This window comes from Lepisosteus oculatus, chromosome 11, assembly GCF_040954835.1.
Source record: "Lepisosteus oculatus isolate fLepOcu1 chromosome 11, fLepOcu1.hap2, whole genome shotgun sequence".
NCBI classification, from domain to species: domain Eukaryota; kingdom Metazoa; phylum Chordata; class Actinopteri; order Semionotiformes; family Lepisosteidae; genus Lepisosteus; species Lepisosteus oculatus.
Window position 1 is genome coordinate 32,604,919 of NC_090706.1, and position 22,471 is coordinate 32,627,389.

The following is a 22,471-nucleotide window of genomic DNA, read 5'->3' on the forward strand; positions in this document are numbered from 1 at the left end:
ATAACCAATCACATATCACATTTTAGAGGGGCGTAAACAACTCACCAATCAGCGTGGGAACAAAGTAGATAGACTCTCAGTGATAACCAATTACAGCAGGATGCTTCTGACCAATGTCTTTAGGGTATTTCAAGGCAATCTTAGTCGATAGTCAGAATTGCGACAACCGTGATCGATTATTTTTCCTGTTCTGCCATTTCCGGTAGTGAGTTTTGTGGACGACGGATGGAGTAGTAATTTGCTGTGTTTAAGTGTCTAAAATAATATTTGCAGATTGATTTTCGGTTTTAAAACGTAAAAAATAGATGTAAGGATCCTCTTTGAAGCAGAGAAACGTAAACCGCTTCAAAATGCCGGAACGAGACAGTAAGTTTTGTTTTCGCATTTTACCTCAAGTACTTGAATGTTGCTGTTATTTTGTTTACGAGGATAAACGCGTTCTTTGTTATTGTATAATTTCAAACGTACTTACATTAGTTAATTAAATCCGATCGCTTTTATGGCTAGATAAACACATCGATTGAATATTCTCTGTAAGCTTGGAATTAGGGGCAATGATTTACTTGAACTGGTTTATGTTGGTGTTCAGGGTTTTTGTTCTTAATTAGTACTGTCGCCCAATGTCAATTTTTTTTTGTCGGTAAATGTTTGTATTATTTAAATGCACGACTAACTATAGCCAGTACATCGATATGCTTGACAACTATCGTTGTAGTTTTAATAGTGGGCCTCACTACTATTGTGACTCTGCTCCGTTGTCTATGGGATTGTACGTGTGTTCAGAAATTAATTTTTATGTCGTGACTACCTCATAATGTTTAATTATCTTATAATAGTAGGCCTCATAATTGTGTTGTCAAATTTTGTAAGCATTGATCTTCTCAGCATTGTAACATTCAAAGAAATCTTTGGATTTAAAAATCAATAATAGTTTTTCGCTGGGAAATTTGATCTCTTCAGAGGGATTCAAGAATTTTAAGATACGATTTCTAATTAACATCTTAATTTTAAGATTATAAGAGCATGATTTCAATCAAGTATACCATAAAGGGAGTTTGTATAAACCTCTTCCTTAGTCAGTCAGGCCTCTAGGGACACATTTCTAAGTGCTATTCTCTGGCAAATGTTATACATTTCTATTGTAATTTTTCATTAGGCAGCACCTTATTCAACTGGGGTGTTCTTTTTAAAACGTTTTCCTATAACCTTTATATTTGTTTTCCTTCCCTCCCCTTAGGTGAGCTGTACTCAAATCCCCTGGCTCCAGATGGCCATGAGGTGGAAGATCATCGGTCAGCTCTCCAGTGAGTATCTCCATATTGCTGTGTATTTGTCTTATGATGTCTTATGAACTTATGATTTCCCAGCTTTCCATTGTTAGCAAGCTCCTTGTTCTTGTCCAAAGTAATTCAGGAACTCAGAGCATATTTCAGAAGCATGGGGCACAAAGCGGAACTGCGTTGTGGACACACACACACACAAAGACTATAAATAGCCTGGACAGCATGTCATTAGAAATTTGGAGAACCTGCAAACTCCTTACAAAAGCTGTTCCAGTACAGAATAGAACATAGCACCCAGTAGCAGTGAGATAGTAGCACTGTTGTACCACTGTGCTGCTTCACTAATTATTTTACGCTCGGCAATCCATATTAAATATGGAGACTCTAGTTATTTATCAAAATCACTCAGTTTTGCACTTTCTTCCAGTGTTATTTTGACAGTCTTATATAATCTTGTGATCAGTGCCCACTGAGGAACTAAAATAAACCCACCTGAAAAACTTATATTCTTAAAATAATCCAGTGCAAGGTATCGAGTACATTTTCATTTCTGTCATACTTTAGCCAAAGAGTTAAATATTACAGAGGTGGATTCAAATACGTTGAGTGTTTTTTAAGATGTTGTAAATGTGTCGGAAGGTTTCTGCTGAATGATCATGTTAATGTTCTTTTCTGCTGCTTAGGTCCAAGCTGACAAATGAAGATTTCCGAAAATTGTTGATGACCCCGCGGGCTACACCTTCAACAGCCCCTCCTTCAAAATCTCGCCACCATGAGTGAGTACTGATGGGGCACTTTTTTAGGACGGGAAACCTTAAGGTTTTCAACAACTGCGTCTCATAGAACGTCCACAGCATCGTCTGCTTGTTCCTGTATTTGTTACACCTTTTCTACATCTGTCAAAATAGTTTTAATATGGTAGTAGAAACACACAGTTTGTCTTATCAAAAGCTACAAATTATTCGACTATCAATAATTGTAGTTATCTGCAAATGGAAGAGCCTCATGTTTCTCATACTAACTCGCCTTGTATGGTTCCAGAATGCCAAGGGAATACAATGAGGATGAAGACCCAGCAGCTCGAAGAAGGAAGAAGAAAAGGTGATTTTTGTCAATTTTATTCAACCACTAAGCAAAGTTTGGTAAACTATTCTGATGAATAGCTTCACTAGGTAGTGCTGTAAATATCACCCAAGGTAAACACATAGGTAAAGGAATATAGGTTGAGCATAATTGCATAAATTGAACTCTTTTTTTTTCGCTCCATTTCATTGTTTTAACTTTCCTGCTTCACTCGCAGTTACTATGCCAAGCTTCGACAGCAGGAGCTTGAACGAGAGCGCGAGTTGGCGGAGAAGTACAGAGACCGAGCAAGGGAGAGGAGAGATGGTGTCAACAAGGACTATGAGGAGACTGAACTCATCAGCACCACAGCCAACTACAGGGCTGTGGGCCCTACAGCAGAAGCGTGAGTGTCTCTCAGCCCGTTCCTCACACACCTCTCCTGTTTCCTTCCACCCTACATGAAGAGAACTGCCCTTCTCACTAGCCCTCCCTTCAGAACACACTTCTTATCTATCCTAATTGCTTGTCAGCCAAGAAGATTTATATTTGTGAAGTTCTGCAGTAGCTCTATACATCTAATATGACATTCCTTTGTTTCCATGTTCTTGCAATGGTGTTTTTGCATCGATGGAATTTTTAGATTCCAGCAGGTGTTTCTTGAATACATTAAAATGGTCTTTTCTAATGATCATTTTATATTCTCCTGTTTTGGCAATTAACAGCGATAAATCGGCAGCAGAAAAGAGAAGGCAACTGATCCAGGAGTCCAAGTTCTTGGGTGGTGACATGGAGCACACTCACTTGGTGAAAGGGTTGGATTTTGCCCTGCTGCAGAAGGTGAGTTTTGTATTAGAGTGTTATCGGCAAGCCGTTTCAATGACCTGTAATATGGTCTTTAGAACTTGGAGTCCTGATCATTTTGTTGGAGTATCAAAAAATGCTTCTTTTACAGGAGACTCACAAAGGTAACACTGCAATTTTTCTGATAGTGTATGACTCAAAACTGTGATTGTCATCAAAGGGTACTTTTGTTCTGACATGATATTGCAGCAATATTTTTATTATTTTATGTTATACGCTAAATTTGTAATTTTCCTCACAAAAATAAATTAATCTAGGCTATTTAACATTCTAGTACCTGGCTAGGAGGTGTGCTTTGAGAAATTCTTGCTCTTTTTGTGTCAACAGCAGCATTAGACTCAAAAATAGGACTGAATTATTTTAAAAGAATCAGAAAATGTATCTGCTCATGATAAAGTTGATTTATATGTGGGAGCTTCCAAATATTTAATAATGGCACAGGAATAAATGTAAGATTATGTGAGTGTGTCTGTTGCTAGAAACAGTGTGTATGAATTACAGCTGGGTGTAACAAGTGGGAGAGACTCCAGTCTCTGGACAGGTCACTAACATTCCTTTCCTTTGTGAATTTAGGTTCGTGCTGAAATCACCAGCAAGGAAAAGGAGGAAGAGGATTTGATGGAAAAAGTACAGAAGGAAGTGAAGTATGTGATCCAAACATGTTTCCTCTTCAGATATCATCAAATCTTGTGGTTGCAATTATCCAAAATGTGTATTTTCACTTTAGGTGGGTAGCTGCGTCAGCATGCGTAGGCTGCAAAGGAACAAGTAATAGGTTTATTCCATGCTGAAAAAAAGAAGAAAGAGAACACAACATTTCGGCCGTGGAGCCTTCTTCAGGCGACGCCTGAAGAAGGCTTCGCCTTCTTTTTTTCAGCATGGAATAAACCTATTACTATTTTCACTTTAGTTGACAATTGAATGTAAAATGAATTTCCTTAAGGTAAAACACCCATCCTTTATAAGGAATAGAAGTTTCAAGGGTAAGCAACACGTACTGTTCTATTTCATTTTCTACAACCAGTTACATCTTTGTTGTTTTTTTTAGGAAAGATGAAGATCCAGAACAGAAAATTGAATTCAAGACCCGTCTCGGTAAGAATATTGATCTTATCGTTGGGATATTTTCAAATGATTAACGAGCAATCAGTGATTTCATTGATGGATTGAGCTGACAGATGAACGATTGTGGCAGTTTTTTTAATGACAGTGTATCTTTTGAAGGGAGGAATATTTACCGCATCTTATTCAAGAATCGTGCACTGGAGAGAAACGAGCTTTTTCTGCCTGGCAGGATGGCCTATGTAGTGGATCTGGAGGATGAGTATGCCGATACTGATATTCCCACAACGCTGATCAGGAGCAAAGCTGACTGTCCCACAATGGAGGCAAGAAAACTGTAGTTGATTTCATCCTCATCGGTTGGAATGCATTCTTAAGTAAAGCTGATACTTCCTGTTTAGTTTTAAGGGCCTGTATTCTAATTAAGCAAACACAGTTAAAGTTGGAGTAAGATCTTCTTTTTAGTCTATTAGTGATACTTAATGTGTTTATTTACATAGGATTTACATAAGACATTGCCCAGAAGATATTTTCTGCAAAATAGCATTTCTCATTTGAGCAGAGCTAATTCATTTAAAAAATAATGCAGTCTGGTGATTATTGAGTTTCTACCATTGTAATTGAGTCACAGAGCTGTAAGGTTGCTTTTCTATTTTTTATCTAGTTCTTACGACCTGACACCTTCATGTACATTAATATACAGTGTGTAAAGTGTCAGTTGACATGTAAATAGTTATTATTTGAACCATTTCTTCATTTGTGCTAAAGTTTTGATATCTGAAAACAGCCCAAATGATAATGCTGCATTTATTGTTCGTGTGAAAACAAGATTTACACTGATTGCAAAAGTGCATTTTTGCAGCTTGAAACATCCGATCATGTACATTTCTTTTCCGTTTCCTAAAAACAGGGATCCCCACCTAATCCTTTTCTGAAGTTATCTGCACTTTTCTGATTTTTCTTTTTTCTTTTTCCTCAGGCTCAAACCACCCTGACAACAAATGACATTGTAATAAGCAAGCTGACTCAGATCCTGTCCTACCTTCGGCAAGGCACCCGCAACAAGAAGATGAAGAAGAAAGAGAAAGGTACGGCAGATATTCCATATTTACATCGCACGACTTATTAACTTGTTTCCCATTCAGATCAGTTTGGCATAATACTGTTTATTTTGCTAGCAGGTGTAAACTGAGAATTGTTGTTGGAATTAAAGTATTTCCGTGTCCCAAACATACGTTCTGAACTAGGGAATCACTTCAAGCGTGGAATATGAGAGATTGTGATTTTGTCTGTTTTCAGGAAAACTTGATGAAAAGAAACCCCCAGAGGCAGATTTGAAGTAAGTAAAAAAAATTCCACCAGTGTCATCTCCTTTTACAAGTCGATACATTTTGTTTTTCTGTTTAGCCACGTCTACTGAAGAAAAAAATCATTCTCCAAAATGCCATGTGCACTTTCCTCCTGTCGCCGCCTGCAGCACAATTGACTTGTGTAGATGTAAAGGCCTGTCTCTTACTGCTTCTCCGATTTGTAGTATTTTCGATGACATTGGGGACTACACCCCCTCCTCCTCCAAGGCCATGCGCGAGAAGGAGAAGGAGAAGGAGAAGGAGCGCCACCGCGAGAGGGAGCGGGAGAGGGAGCGCGAGAGAGACCGGGAAAGAGAACGAGAGAGGGAGAGAGACAGAGAAGAAGAGAAAAGGAGACACAGCTACTTTGAGAAACCAAGGGTTGATGATGAGGTGAGATGAGCTGTTGGCTAGCATCCGCAGTAAACATCTTATCTAGTATTCAATAATAGAGAAATGGCATAAAAGATCATTCTTCACCAGAACAATGTAGCGCACAAACTTTGCTTTAACATGCATGACTCTAAAATACTTTTCAGAGAATAAAAAAATCTTCCTTATGCTTACCAAAGCAGAACATGGGGTGTGGTAGGCTTTTGTGCAAACTAGTTGCTATGTAGTTAATCTGGGTTTTGAAGGAAAGGAGCGTGCTAGATTTCTTCAGCAGTGTAAGTTACTGAGATTTGTCTTCCGAGTGTCATTTGGTTTACAGTACTGCATTTTTTCGGTAAAATTGGCTTTCAATTTTTGTTCCCAAGAAAAGTTAGTTGCAAGAAGCACATTTTTAAACTTTTAGTATTACTTTCTAAACACTATGCTGTGCAGTGGTGAAACTAATGGTAGTAAGAGACAAATTCATTGTATTTTGTTAAAAAATACATTTTCCTTTTTTTGACAGGTTGTGGAGATGGAAAAGGGTAAGAACTTATTTTTAATTATATACTACGGTTTAAATATATTGCATTGTGGTAAATATTTGTCAGTGGTCAAATTTAATTTCTTTAAATAACCAGAATTTTCATCTACTTAAAACTGGCGCATGTAAATGTGAAGTAGATATATGATTATTAAATTTACTGGAACTATTAATGTTTATCATTTTAATCAAAATTTTAAGTTTAAAGTTGAAACCAATGTATGAGGTTTAAAAAGATGTACAATGACATTTAGGAGCTTCAGTGAATTTCTGGGGTTCTTATCTTTTCTTTATGTTGCAGCTTACAAAGGCACTGAAACTGACAGCACTGGAATGTCCAAGGATTCAAGAATATTGCCTTGAGACTGACAAATGTGATTATATTTTTTATTAGGTCCTGCGTCTGTGAAGGATCAAATTAAATTGATCAACGAGAAGTTTGCTGGAAGTGCACAGTGGCAAGGCCAAGAGACATATCCTTTCTTTGCTCTTTGTCTACTTCCACTATTTCTGTATCACGTGATTGATTTGTGGCAAAACGTATACTGAGAGATTGTTATAATATGAGAAAGTATCCTCTCTTTTAAGATGCATACAGTTTACATTGAATTATCTCTTTGTGATACTGTATATACTTTTTAAGTATAAACTACTTAGTCTTATTTGCCACATTTCCTTGCAAGAAAACATAGCAATTTTCTACTTGGTTAAATAACAGATTCTTAAAGCCTTTTAGAGTAAAGTTGAATTTCCTATTTATTTCAGTGAGGCTTAAATGTATTTTGAAACACTAGCTGGATGTGCAAAAGTTTTTGTAAGCTTTGGAATGGAGCAGAAAAAAATTGAAAGTAATTCTGTCCACCTTTGCCGCTTTGACTTTTAAGTCTGGGTTATTACATTTTCAAATTGCAAGTTTGATCTTTATGGACCGCTTGCAGTGGTTTTAAATGTTACTACTCATATTGTTCTTCCCTTAACCTGGAATACTGCTGGCAGTAGAAGGGAAGAGAAGAAACATGTTGGGGACTTTTTTGGGATGTCTAACAGCTACGCTGAGTGCTATCCTGCTACGTAAGTGACAGATTTTTTTTTTTATTCTGTAATGTATTCACAAAAATGTAAGTTGTTCAACCTCTTGCATGTACTCTTGTGCTTTTAAGTAAGGACTTCACAGGTTTATCAACAGTTGGTGTCTGACACAATCACAAGGAGGAGTGTTGAACATGGATTTTGTTTATGCTGCAGTTTCCGGACAAGGGATATTGTGCATATTTATATTTTGTTTTTAGAGAGAGAATTTCTGCAGTGTAGGTGTTTGATTTAAAATAAAAAAAATATGTATAAAAACTTCTTAAAGATGTATGTAACATGATTGATTTTTTACTGCATTCTACATTTTGTTAAGTCTCTTTATGAAGATTCGAGCAAATCCTTTATCACTATTATTATCACTATAGTCACTATTCATTATCACTTTAAGAGTTACAGTGCCTTAATCCTTACACTTCTAATGGCAATCTAATTCAATTGTCATTTTATATTTCTCAGAATGGATGATCTAGCAGTGGACAGCGATGAAGAAGTGGACTACAGTAAAATGGATCAGGTCATATATTTAAATTACTTACATCATCTACTTTTATGTATTCCTTTTGCCTTCAGATTTCTTTTAAATTCTTAGTTCTAAACTTACCAATTTGGTCTTTTAATTTTTCAAACATTTATTCCTAACATATTAATTTGAGTTTAAAAGAAGCTGTTAGAAAGTAGGCAGTTCCTTTTCCTAACTGTCAATAAAGTGACATTTAGTAATTGATGCTACTTGCTTTTTCATAGATACTTTTCCTTCCTTACAGGGCAATAAGAAAGGACCATTGGGACGCTGGGACTTTGACACTCAGGAAGAGTACAGCGAGTATATGAATAACAAGGAAGCCCTCCCTAAGTAAGGAATATATATTTATATGTTGTAAGGTGTCCTGTCTGAAATAGTTTTATGCATGACATGAATTTTACCCTGCTTTTATCCATTCAGACAATTCTGGGTCTCGGGGATACTCGAACCTATCCCAGCAAGCAACACGCAAATGGCAGGGTACACCCTAGACAGGACACCAGTCCATCACAGGGCAGAGTCTTAGACAAACACATTCACACCAGAGCCAATTCTTCTAGAATTAACCGACCAGTAGTCTGTCTTTGGTCTGTGGGAGGAAACCTACGCAAACATGTGGAGAACGCACAAACTCCAGGTTTGGAGTTGAACCCAGGACCCCGGCACTGCAGGGCCGTGCCGCCCACAGGTTTTACGCGTTGATTAAATGTGACCAAATATCTGACATTTTCTTCTGGTTTTGCACAATAATTTAGGGCTGCCTTCCAGTATGGAATTAAGATGTCAGAGGGTCGGAAAACTCGCCGCTTCAAGGAGACCAATGAGAAGGCAGAGCTTGACCGGCAGTGGAAGAAGATCAGTGCTGTAAGTGTTGATGAGAAAGATCCATGGCTATACGTGGGCTTTTTCAATTCTATACATCGCAGAGAAGTGCCTGTATAATCTAGTGGGAGAGGTATATTTTCATCTTGCACCCCACCGTCATAAACAAGGTTTAAACATTTTTTTAAAACGTTTACCTGGTTTTAACTGATCTGTATTTTTGTATTTATTTTCCAGATTATTGAAAAGAGGAAGAAAATGGAAGCAGACGGGTGTGTACATTTCCTTCTTCATTCGCAACTTGACTGCAAACATAGGACATGGGAAATAACTTGCGGGAAACTTTAGAAGTGCAGAAGTCCCTGAAAAAAATCCATGCCCATTGGTTGCCGATATTGGCCTTCCTAAAGACTGGGATCAGTAAAATCAGGCTTGGTTTCTTTTTTATTTTCCTCCGCTGTGCTGTCTTAGTTGGAATCTTACACTTTAGGACTTTGTCAAGTATTAAAGAGTCTTGGTGGGGGAGGGGGCATTGCTAATGCTGATCCCCGATGACTTTGGCTTACCTGCAGTTTGCATGATTGAGTTGAGTTTAATTAAAATCTATAAAATCGGACAGTTCTGGAATACAAAAATTTCAAGAGATTAATGATAGAAGAACTGTTATTTTACCATGGAGTCTGGTCCACCACTCTAAAAATTTTTTTTTTCATTTCAGGGTGGAAGTGAAGAGGCCAAAATACTGAAGACTTTCCATTTTTAGTTACCATTTTATTCTATTACTGGTCTATGTTTGTGCTATTTCTTTAATGAGTAATTTGAATTGCAGTATATAGTATGCTAGGATTGATTTGTGTATTTAAAAATGTATCAGCTTTTTTTTTCCTTTTTAATCCTTCAAGGAAATAGGCTTCTGTATTGCAACAACTTCAAAGGGTTGATGTTCTGTACATTAAAGTTAAAGGTCTTCTAAAACTCCTTAGCATATCCTGAAGTGCAACCCCAAAATAAAGTGTTGCTCTGAATAAACATGCATTTTATTGATTCGTCTGTATTTTTCATAAAAAAATTGATTTTTTTTTCACATATAGAGTACCATGTTGTTTGAAGTTTGTGAGTAGTTACGAGTAAATAGATGAATGCTTTTGAGGATTTTCAATACTTGTATCGGGTCCCCTCTTAATCTTCTCTGTTCAAGACTAAAGGTTCAGTTCCTACAGCATGTCAGTTGAGGACATACGCTTAAGCCCCAAAATGTATCTTGTTGCTGTTCTCTAGACCGATTCTATCGCAACAATGTCTTCACACTACTTTAAAAGATGCTTTACTACTGTATCATATAATTTTAACAAATCCCTTATTTAGATTTATACTTTTACCAATACCACTTAAGTATTTTTCATAAGATGCCTCTACTTTCTCATTCTTATTTTTTATGTATAGTTTGGTTTTGTTACCTCCACTTTCTGTGCACTGTTTACATTAAACCTGATTTACCAAGTGTTTGCCCAGTCTTGAATTTGACCTAAGTAATGTGAAGTTTCATTTAATGCTTCTGGAGTGTTGATCCTCCGCATTTAGTGTTTACTGCAGGATTAGAGATAATTGATAAAAATAAGGACCTAGTGAACCTAGTGGTACTCCACTGATTATAATCCTCCAGTTTGAGCATTAACCCATTATCTGTACTCTGAAGGGTCATGTCAAATTTCTTATTCTCAGTCTGCTTCTAAAGTACACAGACTAATGTACTGACACTATGTACTGGGCAGTAAAGGACAAATGATGTTGTGAAGACAAGGGTAGCATTAAATATGTGCTAAATCGACCTCAACTCTGAGATTATATTTTTGATTCACACCTGAAGTACTATAAACTGAAATTTATTCTGTGGCTTTCTAATTTTAATTTTTATGCTTTAACATCTAAGTATCATTTACAAACAGAGGGTGACTAAGAGAGCCAAAAGCATCATGGAGTGTGTGTCTCACCCCCTCCATTGCAAATTCACACTTCTCCCATCTAGGAGATGCCTCTGCGCCACCAGGTGTAAGACCAACAGACTCAGGAAATCTTTCATCCTCACTGCAATTACACTGTTTTTTTTATTTTCTGTAACACTACTGTATTCTCTTCCCTTTTGATGATGTTTATTTGTCATTGTGTTGTTTGACTGCAGTAAAACAAATTCCCCCCAGGAGACAATAAAGCTTGAATTGAATATTGAATTGAATATTTCCCTTGCCTTCTGCACACCTGAAGTCTGTAAAGGGTATGATTATTGACTATTGGCCATTTACCAAATTACCATATGCACATTGACACCACTGTGTGTCTTCTGACGACGGTCAAGTTTAAAGACAAAATAGTTCCAGGTCCTGTGCCTAGTTCTACAATAAACAGAAAGCTGGTTATGGTTGTGAACTTTTTTTTAAGCGACTGATAATATATATATAAAACGTGATGATGGCAACAAGCAATCCCGATTGATTTTCCATGCGTACCATATAGCAAGATATCGCATCGCATAGGATTCAGTATAGTTCACCTTGATCACAATATTGAAATATTTACCCAAATCCATTGTAATTGCTGCTGGAGAGGCAGAAAGACCAATATAAGAGGTCATGTGGGACAGATGCCTCGTTAGCGCAGTAGGTAGCGCGTCAGTCTCATAATCTGAAGGTCGTGAGTTCGATCCTCACACGGGGCACAATTTTTAACACTAAGATTCTGAAAGAAAAAAAATAATTCAATTATAGCTACTTATAACTAAAGCACGTAAGAGAATACTGCCGGGGGATATAAGAACACCCGTGTCAATAAATTTGTCTTCTGATGTAGTTTACTGTGCGTTCTTGGTTTAAAGCATTCTTTGAATGTTTGATTACAAGGATTTCTCCTCACAGTTGTCTTTTATCAGTAAAATACACCCATCCCTTGTTAAACAAGCACTTTACTCGCGAGTATACGCTAAAAGGAGATTTACATTTTTACCATAAATACTATTTTTGTCAAACGAGTTAACATCTCCCGCTAATACAAGCTCCATGCGTGTAGCTCGTTTTCCTATTTTAATTTTTCGCTTCTCTCTGCTGTTGCATCGATGCCGCCACACGGCTTGATTCGAGTTTGCAGCGAGGGGTCTTTGACCGCACAGGATTTATTAAATATCATAACAGACATTGTTTTGTTGTTGTTGTTGTTGTTCTGGAATCAATTCTTATTGGTTCGTGTCATGTTTACAATAGAGAGCATGTTTACTGCTTCATAATGCATTCAAACATAACGGCTTGTGTAAAATAGAAGTGTTAGTAAATTGGACTTGTACCACATACTTTGCAATTTATGGTGTCAAACTATTGAAATACATCCGAAAAGTACCAGCATTTAACTGGTTTATGTCCGAGCACTTGGAACGAATCGGAGACTTTTACGTGTATTTTAATGGTAAATTATTTAAGTTTTGCGAGTTTTTTTCCCTAGGAGCTGAAACTTCGGTCGTATAATGACAAACGAGCACTGTTTTCTCTGTGCTTTGATACGATTATTAATATATTAGGTCCTGGAAGCTGGAAATAAATTTTAGTTTCCAAAGGCTTAAATTATTGACATCAAATTTCCGTATTCATATTATTTAATTCATTTAAATATATGTATACATATGTCTACTAATATTTTCCTCACATTACAGAAATAGTGCCCGTATTTGTTAAGGTTACTGATCGAGACCTGACGTGACGTAAAGTTTTTAAAGATGGCCGCGTCCATGGTAAGAACACATGAGTTTCTAAATATTATTTTAGTTTTACATATTGATATTTGAAATTGAAATGTAATGTTTGTTACAGTGTTTCCCTCATGAATGCGGATTTTCATTTATGAAGCTTGCAACCTCTTTTTTTAGAATATTCACAATTTAAAAAACAAACTGTCCTTCTGATGCTTAAAATGGTTTTATAAATCAAGTCGTTCCTGCCGCGCGATCACTGCTAAAACAGAAGGACCATTTCTGTCCCATAACAACTTTTATCGAATAACTTTTACTGTTGTTACAGCAAGACGCGGAGACGACGGCGGTGTTTGTGGATAACAACTCTGAAGCTGAAGAAAACGACGAAAGCGAACAAGTAATAAACATTTTTAAATAAGTCGTTCAGAAGTGTATAAAGGCAGACCCCACTATACCTCTGATGTAACTATCTGAAATCATGAAATGTTAACCAAACTGGTAAAGCTACTACTTAAAAGTATTTGTGTTCTAATGACGCACAAATGGTAAACTTAAGACGTCTTTTCCCCATATTGCAGGAAGACCATCCAGCGGAACCCAAGATCAGAGAGACCCCAGAAGACATACTGTTTGAAGCTGCTGTAAACACAGTTGCATTCCATCCCAGCCGAGACGTCGTGGCAGCAGGGGACTTGGATGGGGATATTTATGTGTATGCTTTTCATATTGGCGTCTACAGACATAGGAAACGATCATTCACTCATCTTGCATTTGTTCATTCGGAAATAAGAAATCTTTTCGGAGTAACATACAGATACAATACCTGTCAAAAGTCCTTTTACATTGAATCCAAGATTAGTCTTTTGCTTAGTTGAATACTGAAAATCTGTCTTTATCTCTCTGTTTGTTCTAATCCCACTTTTGAATCCTTGTGTTTTGGGGGATTTCATCTGTTGGCACCCACTAAAAATCACATTTGTGTTCTCAGTTACTCGTACTCTTGTACAGAAGGGGATAACAAAGAACTGTGGTCCTCTGGGCATCACCTCAAATCATGCAGGGAAGTGGCTTTCTCATACGATGGCCAAAGTAAGTTCAGAAGTACTTTGCTTTCTCTTGTGTTCACAACCACTGTGTGTTATCTAACATATTAAGTATCAGTTTATACTGTATACATACACTGTAATGCTTTAAAGGCGAAATATTATAGCTTGTGACAAAGTGAGGAACAGAAAAGGATGTTAATAAAATGCGTGATCTTAACTAGACAGTTCTTTGGATTAGTGGTAAAGTACTGGAGACTTTCTAGTTGGATTCAACAGAAGATATCGTGTCTTTTGATTGTCTGGTAATTGTATCCATTCAAAATGTTGAAGTAACTGCTATTGACATGCCAGGTATTCACAATCTCTTCTTTGGTGCCTGCTTGTATCTCTGCAGAGCTATTCAGCATATCCAAGGACAAAGCTGTCCATATCATGGATGTGGAGGAAGGCAAACTTCTCTCACGAATATCAAAAGCCCACAGGTAGTAATCTGTGAAGATCTGTTGCTGATGAGTTGCTTATTTAATTGCAAAGTGTCTTGCTACCCTTTGTATGAATATTATTATTATTATTATTATTATTATTATTATTAATTCCTTACACTTACATTTTTGCTTTTTTGGACACACTACTTAAAGTGCTTTACAGGTAATGGGGACTCCCCTCTGCCACCACCTAGATGATGCGACAGCAGCCATAGTGCACCAGTACTCTTACCACACACATCAGCTCTCAGTAGCGAGGAGAACAGAGTGATGAAGCCAGTTCATAGATGGGGATTATAAGGAGGCCATGATTGGTAAACGCCAGGGGATATTTGGCCAGATCGCCAGGGTTACACCCCTACTCTTTTCAAAAAGCACCCAGGGAATTTATAGTGACCACAGAGAGTCAGAACCTCGGTTTTATGTCTTATGCAAAGTACAGTGTCCCCATCACTATACTGGGGTGTTAGGGCTTACACAGACCACAGGGTGAGTGTCCCCTACTGGCCCATCTAACACCTCTTCCAGCAGCGAGCGTAGTTTTTCCCAGGAGGTCTCCCATCCAGATATTGACCAGGCTCACACCTGCTGAGCTTCAGTGGGCTGCCAGTGGTGAGTTGCAGGGTGATATGGCTGTTGGCCCTATCCTTCAGCCTGGTTAGATAACCCAAAATGTTGTGTGCTTCACTCACTTTTTTACAGTGATATTTACTTCTAGAAATCTGAATATTTAAAAATGTTAAGTTTTATTTTTGTTTAGAAATGTCATTTTCAAATCTTGAAGTGAATGACAGGACATAATGTTTTGAGGGCAATAGTTTGCTTCTTAATCCATATAAACTCTTAGGCATGGCTAAAAATGAATATGCAAATCATGGACTGATAACTGTTTGTTCCGCTTAGGCAAATGCCCCCATTCATTGTAGATTTTGTGTTTGTGTCTCTCCAGTTACCCTTTAAATAGCATGCTGGTGATCGACGAGAACCTGCTGGCGACAGGAGATGACAACGGCATTCTGAAAGTGTGGGACTTGAGGAAAGGAACGGCTTTCATGGAGATGAAACAGCATGAGGAGTACATTAGCGACATCACCATTGATGAGAGCAAGAAAATCCTGCTTACGACAAGGTGACACCTTTATAAACAGCCAGAATACATTTCCCTCTGGGGATCACGTGGGAATTTGTGGAACTGGAGCTTTTCTAGAGACCACACGTCTTACTTTCCACTTACTTTCTATTGCCTTTAGAAAGTATGTTCAGCTAGGTCATTTTAAATATCCGTTCGCGTTTTACCTCTCATGTTTCTGTTTACATGTCTCATAACCTTGTTAGAATAAGGTTGTGTCCAATTAAATGAGTTCAAGTTGTGTGGCAGGTTCACTGTTTTTGGCACATGGGTGCATATGTAGAAGTTGGCAAACATGAGAAAATTACAAAATGTTACAAAAACAAATTGGGACCGTGTGGAGCCAGCATTACCATCTAGTAAGTCTGGAACAAATGTTTTTTTTTTTAAAAGAACACACATGAAGCTGACAAAAAAATCAGAACTATTTTTGTGCCGCTGATAGATTTGTTTCTTATTGTATTCTCTCTTTTACGCAGTGGAGATGGCACAATGGGGGTGTTTAATATTAAAAGGAGGCGCTTCGATCTCTTGTCGGAGTTCCAGAGTGGGGACTTGACCTCTGTTGCCATCATGAAGGTAGGTGACTGAAGGAAAGGCATACATTTTCAGGCAGGGCTTCACGAGCCGGACTGGAGTGAGAGGACATACAGGAGTGTTGCAGACGAGTTATTGATGCTAATTTTCCTCAATCAACTGGCGCATCTATGAATGTTGTTCAGTATTGTGTACAATGGAAAATGGTGTTGATATTCACGGCCCTATCGAATAACAACAGATGTCCTGACATTTTACACATTTGTCTTTTTTAACACAAGGAAATGTGCTTTATATTTTAGAAACATTTGAGAGCATTTTAAGATTCCCATCTCTGTTGAACTGGAGTCGTGTTTAAAGTGGCTTTGTTTTCTTTGCACTTTATTGATGCTGATTTTGTACATTAGAGGTTTACTTGTAGTATCTGCTGTTGAAGCTTCAGGTTAAGGGTTTATGTTTGGTCTCACAGTTTTTATCAGCATTTCGATACTGACCATGTCCCAACAGAGAGGTAAGAAAGTGGCGTGTGGTTCCAGCGAGGGGACGATCTATCTGTTCAACTGGAATGGGTTCGGAGCCACCAGTGACAGATTTGCAGTACAGGCCGAGTCTGTCGACAGCATTGTTGCCATTACTGACAGCATACTTTGTGCTGCTTCAATGGATGGAGTTATAAGGTGAGAAGAGTGTAAAACTACCAATACATAACGTTTACAAATCAGTTGTTGCTCAGATTCTGAGCTAAACCTGTCCATGCTTGCTTGACATTTTGCAAGTTACCCACTCATCAGCAGTTACCTCCAGTAGAAAATAATTTGTTCCTGCAGAACCAGTTAATATTTCTACTTATTAGCCCATGAAGCACAAATAGTGTGCAGGCTTCTAAGCTTCTAAGTCCCGTCATCGTATTTTAAATATATATAGCAATATTCGAATGTAGTTACAAAACACTGCAGTGTGTGTTTCAATTAAACTTGTGTATTCCTAAATGACAGCTGTATTTTTAACAGGTTTAACAAAAACAATGGCAAATCCAATGGAACCTTTCCAATGCAGAAATAACCGTGCTTTTTTTTTCCAACAACCTTGAAGACTGGAGGAAACACAAGACCTAGTCAGAATACCTTGTCTGACCAGCAGAGGGAGTGTTTTTTTTTAATGGTTTTTAATTAAGAATATTTGTGTGTACAAAATAGATCACCTCCTAACAGAGTAAATACTGAAAGAAAAGGATTAGGTCGTAATCATACCTTGCCATTCCCATTTTTTTTATTCTGCATTAACCACACATCATACTTGATAATAGCTAATGTTCGCTTGATAGATATGGTGTAACTACATTTTTTCATTGTTTAGAATTAGGAAAAATAAATCCGTTCTTTCTTTTTTTTTTTCCGTCTGGAGGGCTATCAACCTGCTCCCGAACCGGGTCATCGGCAGTGTGGGCCAGCACGTGGGGGAGCCCATCGAGCAGATCGCCAAGTCGCACGACAGGCGCTTCCTCGCCAGCTGCGCCCACGACCAGAAGGTGAAATTCTGGGACATTTCCTCCCTGGGGGACATGGTTGTCAGTGACTACCGCAAGAGGAAGAAGAAGGGGGGCCACCTCAAGTCTTTGAGCAAGAAGGCCTTCGGGGCGGGGGATGACTTCTTCTCGGGGCTGATGGAGGAGTCGGCGCCGAAGGAGGAGGAGGAAGAGGAGGACGACAGCGATAGCGGCAGCGACTGAGTACCAAGCTTTTCAAAAGCGTGGAAGACTGTATTATGTACAGAGTGATGGAGAGGTTGGGGTCAGTGAATGCTTTTAAAAGTATCTAAAAACTCAGAAGTCGCAGGCATCAGCTCACAATTTAATAAACGTTAAAGAAGTGAAGTATGAGGGGGAGCTTGCTTCTGGCATGTTGGGACTGCTGGACATGCCTCCACATCGAAGAAAAAATAGAATTTTGTGTCTAAATAAAGTGCACATGTTTAGAATGAGGCTGTCCTCTACATTGAAATTCCTTAATGGACTTTTTTATTTGTTTTTAAACGAAACGCGAATTAAGATTCAATACTATTAGGACTGGAGAAGAATGAACATTTTTCAGGATGTTGAAGTGTGCTGGCTTTTTCATGGATCCTCATAGCTTAGAAATGGGAGAAATCCCCCAGTTTTTTAAAAAATGGTTATATTTGGAGGCTTGCTTATGAGACAGGAACTTTTTTTTATGTTTCTTTGTTTACATGTCTCTTAACAAGAATAGAAAACATTTTTTCAGCCCTGGCAATCGGAAGTTTGAGATTTTTAAATCTGTATAAATTATATAATTCTGTTTTAAACTGGTGGTCTGCATGTGCGTTTTGTCTTACAGTGATTAGTATGTTTAAAAATTGTGTGTCTGGTGTTGGAATCATGTCAAAACATTATTTTCTGAAATATGCCTTTAAGATTTGAAATATCAAAGTGGGTCTCAAGAAGGTCATGCAGCAACAGGCTACTCCCAGATAGTTATGTCTCAGAGTCTGGAGGGCACCAGGTTGATCAGGAGCAGGAATTCCAAGTGCTGGAAAAAGATTAAGTGGAATGGGTTCAATCTGAAGATCCACAAGAGTGCCACAGTAATTCTGAGATATCATTCCACCTCCTAACCTACAGAACGGTTTTACTTTTTGTATTCAAGATGGTAGGCCATTTGAGATGCTACAGTATGTGTTTCTCAGTGCACATGGGGGAGAGAGTGTTGTCATCAAGGCTGGACAAAGCTCAAATCTCAAATCAGGCTTAGTAAGAAGTGCTCATTACACGTTCATTAGCAGAAAACAATATTCCAAATTACTATAACCAAAACATGAATTTAAAATATCAAACATCATCAAAGAACATGTTTATTTTTTCATTTAGAGTTAGATATAAAATACAGCTGTGTGGCATACTAAAATATTCAGTTGTAGCATTTGGAGGTGGCAGGATCTAAAAAACATGAAAGCATCCAGTGCAGAGGACTAAAAGTACAGCTTTTCAATTCTTTCATTTATATGTTAAAATTACTGTTAGAGTGACTTTTCCTTAGCCCAGATTTTGAGAGCCTATGTCTGATTTAATGGGGAAGCAAATGTACCTTTAATGTTTCTGATGAAAGATGTGAGAAAGACATGCCTGATACACATGAATCTGGCATGGATCACAGTTACAGGGACAATTTAGAGACACCAACTAACATTGGAAGGAAAAGGAAACTGGAGCTCCCAGGAAAAACCCAAGCAAATACACAGAAAATAAACAAACTGGGAATTGTATTGTGACTGGGAACCACTCCAGTCCCATAGTGAAGGGTACTGAGACAGCAGTACTAACTGTGGAGCAGTAACAGACAACCTGTTCACAGCTTAACAGGCATTACACTGTTCTTTCAGATTATTTGAGTATGCCAAATTGTGAGATGTATTTAAAGGAGTGTACATTCCTTTCAGAAACCCTAGACAAGAAAGGTAGTGTTCAGTTTTTGAAAGTTGCATATGTATGAGTGTTTGCTTTACACTACAGTTTGAATATAAAAGGGTTAGACTCTTTGGATCAGCTACCTACTGGGCCACCAAACAAACTGAATGGCCTCTTCCCTCTTAAATTTCCACAAAGGTGTGAAAGCTCTTAATAATATCCAACTGATGTGTGTGTTAGAGTGGGTATCATGTCTTTGCTGTAACATCACAAATGTGAGGTGATGAGCTGGTATATTATCTCTGAAGCTAGACAGGCAGAGTTGAAGCAAAAGGCCACTGTTTCAAGGACAAGAAAAAGAAGGCATTCCATGCAAAAAAGTTTTGCAATAGCTGTTGTGTGAATAAAATAACGTTTAGTTTAGATCACAGCATGGAAATCTAAACAGGCTTATTTTAAATTGTGTCTTTTATTGCTGTCAGCCAGCCTGCAGCTTACTATATGGTTCTTCATTGCTGAGTAGTCAAGAACAAGAGCAGGATGGCTGTTTTCTCAATGGTGAATGATAATTAATTTGCTTGATTGCCACCTTAATGTAAATTACAAACTTAAAAAGGGGATGTTCTGTTTGCCATACCACTGCAGAACTCTCTCAGTCCTGATACAGTGGGAATGTCTGTGTTCTGTGCAGGTGAGACAAAGAGCAGTGCCCTGTGGGATGTCAGATACAACCAGATATAAGCAGTTTTGCTGAGGAGTAACAGTGTCCTGATAGAACAAGTCCAGCTCTTTTCTGTCAGAAAGCAATCATGTCAAAATGCTTAATCTGAACTAATAGGCCTACTGTTGTGAAGCATTAATAACACACATAAACTTCTAAGTAAATTCTGCAATTTCTAGTTCAACAAATGAGCTAATCTGCAAAGCCTAATTCACAGACCTGTAGGTCACTATGAGGCGGGCCAAGTGTGAGGACAACTCTTTAATAAATATCTGGCCAGTATTCTGCAGCACAGACAATGTTTTGGGGTCAAATATACTAGCTTGTGAAAGTTATTTTCAGTATACAGTATATTTATTCCTAAATGGCATAAAGTGACTCTCAGCCTCCTCATTTGTGCTTGATATGTAAGAAGATAAACACAGAACTTATGGTGATGTGCTGGTCAGCACTGCTCTCTCACATTTCATGGGTCCTGGGTTCTAGCCTGGGGTTCTGCTTTCTGTAGAATATATGTGTTCTCTCTTTGCTTTTGAGGCGTTTGTCTGAGTGCTTCAGTTCAGTTCAATTCAATTTCAATTCAAGGTGCTTTATTAGCATGACTGTTGGGTACAATCAGTGTTGCCAAAGCAAATAAAAATAATGAAATTCACAGAACTGTTGAAGGTGTCTCTAAACAATCTCAGTCTTTTGGCTTCATTATGACCATTTTTAGAGACTTCTATATGATTAATCGTTACGGTTTTTAAGTTGTTTTTTTCAAAATTAAATGTTTACTTTATTGTTGCAACTTTGTAGGAGCAAATATCCAGCATGTATTTCATTCTAAATGTCTGCTTCCTGTTCTACTGTAGAAAAAGGACTAGAAATGTTTTTTTCCACAGGTTACTTTTAATGATTTCTGCATTCCGTTCTGTTGAAGGGGGACGTGTGTGAGGGGGGTGGTGCTGGGTAAATGATTTCATGTGTAGATTTAGCCTCCTTGGGTGCAACTGTCTTGCTGTCATAGCAACAGGCACCACAAAGACAGCATTCAGGATAAAGAGGCCTAGTTAGGGGCAGTGTAATCAATGAGTGTTTTAGCTGTAAAACCAAATTGTGGAGAGAGATGGTGTTACTCTTATACTAAGTCACGGACTACAAGATACCTAGAAATACTTAAAATCCTAATAGAAGAAAATTAATACTTTCTTATGACAAATGAGAAATAATCCAACACTTGAAGTTTTGACAGCTATTAATGCTTAGGTTATTTATTTTTACTCTAGCATTTTGTTTACTTTTACCATTTCCCTCACAGCACTTACCTGTGGTATTTCTGTGTTTTTAATTAAAATCAGCATGAAGTAATTTCCAGTTTTTATAGATTAAATGTAATCATGAACAGCACGGCCATTTCTCAAACAACATTAGATGTACTGTACAGACAAATGTACTTACATCATAGTTACTGCTGCACAGCCCATATGAGGCTTTTTCTTTCAATACAAAATCGTAAAGAATCCCAGGGTGGGTCACTGTATGCGTAATGGTTAATTAGACTTGCTCCTGCAATGTTTGTCCTGCACTGTGCTGAATGTCCCGTCTGGACCTTATCACCCTGAATGAGCTCACCCTGTGGTGACGAATCGAGACTCACAACTTGGCTAACGTTCCTGTTGTGAAGCCATAACAAAAGCCAGTGATGAAGCAAGCCTTGACGTTACACACACACTTACTCACCAGTGTCCTGGCGTCTGAGTGCCATATTAGCTCGGAGGTTTTGGAGGTCCTTTGAGAAAGTTACTTTGGAGATCTGCATAACATTAAAGTTACACTAAAGCACTGATCCATAATGTCGCACTATTTCATCTACTATGTGTAATAAAGTTTCTTTGTACTTGTGAATCCACAGTGGTATTAGTAACAGTTATTGAGCTTTAACAGTGGAAAACATGCCAAGGAACATGTGTCTTGTATTATGTGTACTGTATATCATAGCTTCAACAACAGGGATTTTAAAACAAAATGTTACTGTGGTTTACTTCTCATTCTGCACCACTCAAGAATGGCTTTGGCCCAAAATGTCCATCAGATTATTTTTCAGCATGTGTCTCCGTCACAAAAATGTCCTTTGTTTTTCTATCAGTGTACAGTATATAAGTAATTAAGGAGGTGACTGTCAGAGTCACTCTCTGTGTCAGGAAACTGGGTCATGGGTTCATTGTGGCGAGATGAAAAGTACTTAAGTGAATTGAAATGGAAAAGTGGTTTTCTTCCACTCCCAAATCCTGGATCTTATATTTAAACAATGCCGTACTTGGGCTTATGTAAGCCTTGTGGCCTACCAAAATTCAAAAGCATTTAAAAAAAAATTGTAGGACTTTTGGTAGGGTGCTTCTCTAATCTTGTCTACAGTGTCTTGTCTACAGAAAAGGTTCATACCA

At 37.9% G+C, this 22,471-nt stretch overlaps 2 protein-coding genes and 1 non-coding gene across 3 annotated transcripts; all 3 read left to right on the forward strand.

The window, feature by feature from the left end:
- Positions 1-169: 169 nt before the first annotated feature.
- On the forward strand, positions 170-10,008 carry ik (IK cytokine). Its single transcript, XM_069196118.1, has 20 exons — positions 170-366; positions 1,238-1,304; positions 1,967-2,059; positions 2,325-2,384; positions 2,584-2,751; positions 3,071-3,185; positions 3,783-3,853; positions 4,258-4,304; positions 4,434-4,597; positions 5,251-5,359; positions 5,571-5,610; positions 5,806-6,013; positions 6,519-6,537; positions 6,931-7,007; positions 7,522-7,607; positions 8,085-8,142; positions 8,393-8,481; positions 8,907-9,015; positions 9,211-9,245; positions 9,692-10,008. Exons 1-20 carry the CDS (start codon positions 351-353, stop codon positions 9,717-9,719), a joined length of 1,659 nt encoding a protein of 552 aa, XP_069052219.1. The 5' UTR covers positions 170-350; the 3' UTR covers positions 9,720-10,008.
- Positions 10,009-11,613: 1,605 nt separating this feature from the next.
- Positions 11,614-11,686, forward strand: trnam-cau (transfer RNA methionine (anticodon CAU)). The gene has a single exon. It is a non-coding gene; the product is annotated as a tRNA-Met (tRNA).
- Positions 11,687-12,689: 1,003 nt separating this feature from the next.
- Positions 12,690-21,932, forward strand: wdr55 (WD repeat domain 55). The gene is made up of 9 exons (XM_006631976.3): positions 12,690-12,745; positions 13,032-13,103; positions 13,285-13,418; positions 13,695-13,795; positions 14,147-14,234; positions 15,187-15,366; positions 15,846-15,945; positions 16,411-16,580; positions 17,308-21,932. Exons 1-9 carry the CDS (start codon positions 12,731-12,733, stop codon positions 17,630-17,632), a joined length of 1,185 nt encoding a protein of 394 aa, XP_006632039.1. The 5' UTR covers positions 12,690-12,730; the 3' UTR covers positions 17,633-21,932.
- Positions 21,933-22,471: the final 539 nt, after the last annotated feature.

Bases quoted from the DNA above. Each gene is read 5' to 3' on its own strand.
- wdr55 (XM_006631976.3), top strand. The intron at 13,419-13,694 runs GTATGCTTTTCA...TTGTGTTCTCAG, and splicing joins TTGGATGGGGATATTTATGT to TTACTCGTACTCTTGTACAG. The intron at 14,235-15,186 runs GTAGTAATCTGT...GTGTCTCTCCAG, and splicing joins CGAATATCAAAAGCCCACAG to TTACCCTTTAAATAGCATGC.
- ik (XM_069196118.1), top strand. The intron at 3,186-3,782 runs GTGAGTTTTGTA...TTGTGAATTTAG, and splicing joins ATTTTGCCCTGCTGCAGAAG to GTTCGTGCTGAAATCACCAG. The intron at 7,608-8,084 runs GTAAGTGACAGA...TATATTTCTCAG, and splicing joins GCTGAGTGCTATCCTGCTAC to AATGGATGATCTAGCAGTGG.